Raw genomic sequence first — 6,000 nt, forward strand, 5'->3', positions numbered from 1 at the left:
ACATTCAAATATATAATTTTAGCAGCAGTCACACAGCTCTATATGCCCTACTTTACCTTATCCCAGTCTCCTTCCATGACATGATTTCGGAATTTGGTAGCAGAAGGATGTTCTAAACGACATCCTGACTCTTGCATGAGGAGATCAACAGTCTGGCTGCAGGAGAGATACAGTGTAAAAAAGACCTGGCCAACTTGTAGGATTTACTCTTCTAAATAAACTAATGTCCATAAAAACAGTTGCAAAAGTTTTCAATCTAACCTCATGATGGAGAAAAAAGAAATCCATAGTTTTTTTTTTTTTTCTGTTTTGTTTTGTTTTTTACTGTGCTTGGCTCCACAAACTTGCATTTTTAAATGGCCACCTTTATGTAGTTTTATCTAGTCAAGTCAAAGTCTTGAAACCAGAATCAAAAGTTCTTCCAATTTTTACCATGTAATGCCTCAGAAGTTTAGTGAAGTATAAAATCTCCAAAAACATATTGTAACCAAGTGCTTAAATAAATAAAAACCAGGATCTGCATACTGATGTTACAAAGTCTCAAAAGACAGAAATTGTTAGCTCCAGACAAGGTGATAGAGAGGACCTGGGTTAGGGAAGGGCCTTACATCCAGGCAGTTATGTTTGTTCAGAAATTCTACTAGGTCAACCTTTAAAATTAAAATAAATCCAGCATCAAAAATCACTCTCTTTCTCTCTATACTAAAAATAGCAAATTTACTATGGTGTAGGTTCCAAACAGTCACGAGTTATTTCCTCCTGCTGCTGTCAGCTTGCTTCTTGTCTCGGTAACATGTTCTGTTAGCATTTACAAAAATCTGTTTTCATAAGAATCCTTTTCCTTGGGGAACAAAGTGAAATCTTTCTAATATGTGTTTCTCCTTGAGAGCTGAAGAGATTTATCAAACGCAGTTTCTCTCATCGGGCATTCTGATACCTAAGATTCCTTATCAGTTTTCTATATTTGTGTTTACGTCTCAACGTTTCCTTTCTCAACTGTTTATTTTTTTTTTTTCAGCTAAACAGTGTGATGATCTGCCAGAGAATCAAAATACTTAAGTCACTTTTTGAAAGTGCTCCCCTCCCCCGCCTCCCCCCCCCCCCCCCCGAACAAATCTATAAACCCAAACGTACATTTGGGCTGGCCCAAGGGGCTTATTTTGGCCTGTGCGTTGAAGCCAGGAGATGGACTGTTGCAGGGTTCGCCCTGGTCTCATCTGGTTCTGCTCCATCCCCCCTCAGGACTGCAGGGCACTCCCACCGATCCTACCTTCCACCCCCCCCACTCCCCCCCCCCCCCCAGCCGGTTTTCCTTTGTGTCCACAAAACGGTGGATTTAGGCCAAGGTCGCTGCCTATCCCTTCACCTACACCGAGGGGCTCGAGGCCACCGACGCTGCAGGTCGCCGGAGCAGGGGCTCCTTCGGCGGGCGTCCCCCTGGGTTGGTGGTAGGCCCCTCGGCCGCGCGCCGGGACCTTCGGCGACACCCACAGCCACAGCGTATCTCCCTCGCTCCCTCGCTCGCTCGCTCCCATCACGTTTCTTCAACAGCCTCCTTCCAAATTCTCCCAGCCCCTCCGTTCCCATGAACACTTGTAGGCGACTGTGTCCCCTGATTGGTGGTTGGCCTGGCTTGTCTGTCATAGTTGGGGGTGGGGAGGTGTCCCACAAAGATGCCTCCGAGATACACTCGAAAAACAAATCCTCCGAGGTTCATTATTCGCGGCGGCTCGAGCGCGCCCCTCCCCCACCGGAGACGCACTCCCGCATCCGTCTTTATTGACAGACAATCGGGCTCCGAAGGTGTGCGGGCCGAGGGCAAGGTCCGGGCCCGCGGGCCTTCCCGGGCCGGCCCAGCTCGCCGGCGCCCTCCCCCCACGCGGCCTCCGGCCCTCGGCCCGTCCGCACCGGCCGCCCGGGAGGGACACTTACTTGAGCCCTAAGCCATTCAAGTGCTGTCCTATTAGCCTAATGACATCCTCGTCCGACTGCGAGAGCCGCTTCTTCTTCTTGAGGCTGCTGCCCAGCTCCGGGGTGGCGGCCGAGGCGGCGGCGGCGGCGGCGGCGGCGGCGGCGGCGGCGGCCGAGGCGGCGGCGGCGGCGGCGGCCCCGCCGGGGACCCCGTTATTGACATTCAGGCTGTTGCTATTGTTGCTGGCGGCGGAGGGGGCGGCGGGCAGCAGCCCGTTGGCGTGGGCTAGGTCCCCCGCGGACGACGACGACGACGGGGACGACTCCCCGTTCTGGGCCGCCAGGCAGGCCAGCTCCGGGGTCTGTCCCTGGCCCCCGCCGCCCCCTCCGCCGCCGCCGCCGCCGCCGCCGCCTCCTCCTCCTCCTCCTGCCCCGTTGGCCTGCATGATGCTGCCGCTGACCAGGCTGTGGCCGCTACTCCGGTGCGGGGCGGCGGCGGGGGCAGCGGCCGGGGGCAGTCCCACCACCACCAGCACGGAGGAGGAGGAGGAGGAGGACGACGCCGAGGACGAGGCCGAGGACGGAGGGGAGAGGCCTGCTCTGCCTGCCGAGGCCCCGGGCTCTCCTGCTCCCTCCGCCGCCGAGGCTCGGGGTTTCTTCCGCGGGGGCGGGGAGGCTCCGCCGGCGTCCGAGTCGGAGGAGGAGGAAGCGGAGGCCAGAGTTTCCTCGCCGAGAGAGGCCGTGGTGGGAGCCGGCGGGGCGAGGCGGGGGCCGGGGGAGGGTCGGGGCGAGGGGCCGGGGCGGGGGGCGGGGGCGGGGGCGGGGGGCCGGGGCCGGGGCCGGGGCGGGGGAGGGGCGGGGAGGAGGAGGAGCGGGAGCGGGGAGCGGGGAGCGGAGCGGGGAGCCGAGCGGAGCGGGGCCGCGGGGCCGGGCCTCTCCCTCCCCCCGGGCGGCTCGGAGCGCGGCGGGGGGCGCGCCGGGGCCCCGCGGGAGGCGGCGGGGGGCGCGGGGCCCGCCGCGGGGCTGGGCCCCGGCTCGGGCGGCGGCGGCGGCGGGCGGCGGCGGAGGCAGCGGCCGCCTCGGCCGCCTGGGCGCTCGGTGGCTGCGCTCCGCTCCCTGGTGTGTTGATTCTTCCCCCAGCTGCTGCCTAATGGAGTCCAGGCGCTCGCGTCACAGGAAATGCCTATACTGCCCTCCTCACTCACTTCCGGTGGCAGGTACGGGACCTATGGGGGGCCTGTCAGCCGGCACGTGCCGGGGCGGGCGGCCTGCGGCGGCGGGGACCCCGGCCCCGCGACCCCCGGCCCCCGGCCCCGGCTCCCCGGCGGAGTAAGTGCGGCCGCCCCAGGCCCGGCGACGGCTGGCGCAGGCCGGGTCGGGGTCGGGGTCGGGGTCGGGGTCGCGGCCGCGGCCGCGGCGGGGGGCGGGGCCGGGGTCCAGGGCGTTGGGGTCAGGGGGCCGGGGGTCAGGGCCGGGCCGTGGGGGGCGGGGGGTGGGGGGCTGGGGTCAGCATCCAGGGCCTCGGGCCAGGGAGTGGGGGGGGTCGGCATCAAGGGCTCGGGTGCCAGGGCCTCGGTCTGGGAGTGGGGGGTCGGCATCCAGGGCTTGGGGGCCAGGGCCTTGGGCCGGGGAGTGGAGGGTCAGCATCAAGGGCCTGGGGGCCAGGGCCTCGGTCTGGGAGTGAGGGGTCGGCATCCAGGGCTTGGGGGCCAGGGCCTCGGGCAGGGTAGTGGAGGGGTCAGCATCCAGGGCTTGGGGGCCAGGGCCTCTGTCTGGGAGTGAGGGGTCGGCATCAAGGGCTTGGGGGCCAGGGCCTCGGTCTGGAATTGGGTCGGCATCAAGGGCTCAGGGGCCAGGGCCTCGGTCTGGGAGTGGGGGGTCGGCATCCAGGGCTTGGGGGCCAGGGCCTCGGGCCGGGAAGTGGAGGGTCAGCATCAAGGGCTTGGGGGCCAGGGCCTCGGGCCGGGAATGGGCTTTCAAGGGGGAGCTGGGGCCAGGGCCCTCGGGGCTGGGAATGGGGGGTCAAGGGGGAGCTGGGGTGAGGGCTGTCAGGGCTGAGGAGTAGGGGGTTGGCATCCAGGGCATCAGGCCAGGGAGTAGAGGGTTGGGGTTGGGGCCATAGAGGCAAAGGTCATAGAGGCAGAGGTCGAGGGGGTCGGGGTCGGCACCGGCAGGACCAGAGTTCAGGGGGTTTGGGGATATCGGGGTCAGTGGCAGTGTTGAGGCATAGGGCTGGCAGCCCCGGCAGCTCACCCAGAGGTCACGTGGACTGAAACTGGGGAGAACAGGCTCCTGGTCTTAGTGTGGAGGAACCCGAGCTTCGGAGCAGCGCTCCCAGCGGAGAGCAGGATGTGCTTGGACACTGAGGCCCCAGGAGATAGAGCCTGTGGGCACCTGCCTGGGGCGGCCTCTGTCCCTCCCAGCTGCCTCTGCTGAACCCTGCATCCCGAGCAGGGTTTGGACTCTGCTTGAGATCCAGGCTTGAGGTTTTTAGGTGAAACGTGGGGCTTCCATGTCACTGTGACGTCCCAGCCTGTGTGCCTGCAGAAATGACCTTCAGCCCAGACGGTTGTGTGTGTGCCTGCGGCTGTGGTTACACGTCTGTGTAATAGACATTTTCTCAGAAATTAGAGAAATCTTCCTTTAAAGCCCGTTCCCTGTGGAAAACACAAAACTTCAACTGATGCGCCTTCTAGCACTGAAATTTGCAATATTAATAACTCGAGATAACTTTAGAGAGGCCTTGGGAGACCGGCCCTTTTAAATTCAGAAAAATGATTAAAAAGTGATGCTTATGAGAAATTAGTCAAAGAGTCCTGAGCTCTGTTGTTCTGCTGCCTGGAGGAAGGGAGAGGAAGTGCACAGCTTTGTAGTTCTCATCTCTTAAATATGCTTCCAGGTGGTGGTATAATTGCCAGGTGACTCTGGGTGGATGTTTTTATTCTGAGACAGACCTCGGTGTGAGCTGAGGATCGGAGGGCACTGTCATTGTACCAGCAGAGCCTGAATTACGGGATGCTGGACACCCTGACAGGTCCCTGTTTGTGTGTTCCCTCTACAGCCTTATTATTAAAAGTGTTACTGTGGATACAAAATTTAACTTTTGCAGTTATTTACAATAATTGGTTAGGCTTCTAATAGTATGAAGGACAAGCTTCTTAGTAAAGTGTATAGCTTTTGTAAAGGAAATAATTACTTGTGGTCGCTGCAGGTAAGGCCCACACTTCATTAACAAAACTAAACGAATGAAAACAGAAGTGACTTAGTTGCTGTCTAAACTGACTACGTATATCCCAGCTTTTCTATTTTTTTTTATTCTGCTCTTGTTAGGATTCTGAATTTATGAGGTCCATGTGTACACACATTTTTCTCTGCTAAAATATTGCTGGAGAACCTGGTGTCTGAGCTCTAGGTGTTTTTAGAGCTTGTTTCCAGTCTGTGTGCAGATGAACAATTCTGGAACAACACTGCACACTCATAGACCATCAGTGACACCATTACTCCCTCCACAACAAAATCCAGAGTCTGCCTTGCTCTCTACATACTGACCTCAGGCTTTCTTTTGATTTTATCCCTTACCACTCCCTTGACGAATGCTTAGTGACTTCCCCCCAGACGTGCTGGGCTTACTTCATCTTTTGAGTCTCTACCCTTCTGATTCCAGTTCATTTTTCAAGATTTGCCTCGTTCGGGGGCCTCATCAAGGGAGCCTTTCCTGACTTCCAGCCTCCTGGCCCTCCGTGTGAGTATCACTTACTGGGGCCTTCAATTCTGAAGGCTGTTTGTAATCTTTGCTAATGTACTAAGACCCCTTCTTCAGGTCAGAAGAGAGGAGCCTTTCTAGACCTCTACCCCCAAAGATATAAAAGCATAGAAAATATCCAAGGAAAACACCCATAGGAAGGGTAATGATGATTCTGTGAAAATTTTGTTTCAATGACATATCTGTGCTTGACAAACTGAAAAATATTTCTTCTGTAGGACATCCTCAAAAAAGTTTAAACAGTAATTCTCTAGGACAGCCCTGACAGAGAGACAGGACATAGATGTTAGATATCAAAATGTAAGTTACTTGTACTGTACAAGGTA

General features: G+C 57.9%; 1 protein-coding gene across 3 annotated transcripts in view; it reads right to left on the bottom strand.

Annotated features, from left to right (window-relative positions):
- Positions 1-2,684, bottom strand: part of WDR26 (WD repeat domain 26) — a 39,815-nt gene extending 37,131 nt beyond the window's left edge. For 2 of the 3 annotated variants that reach the window (XR_012032763.1, XM_072830136.1), the window contains exons 1-2: positions 1,933-2,493; positions 57-156 (exon numbers count right to left, since the gene is read on the bottom strand). Coding sequence is in view for 2 of the 3 variants with exons in the window: in XM_072830136.1 (XP_072686237.1) it covers positions 57-156; positions 1,933-2,357 (525 nt within the window). In the remaining variant the exon portion in view is untranslated. Of the gene's footprint in view, positions 1-56; positions 157-1,932 lie in introns of all 3 variants that reach the window. The other variant, XM_072830137.1, reaches the window with a different exon arrangement.
- Positions 2,685-6,000: the final 3,316 nt, after the last annotated feature.

The sequence above is a fragment of the Canis lupus genome, chromosome 6 (genome assembly GCF_048164855.1).
Source record: "Canis lupus baileyi chromosome 6, mCanLup2.hap1, whole genome shotgun sequence".
NCBI lineage: Eukaryota > Metazoa > Chordata > Mammalia > Carnivora > Canidae > Canis > Canis lupus.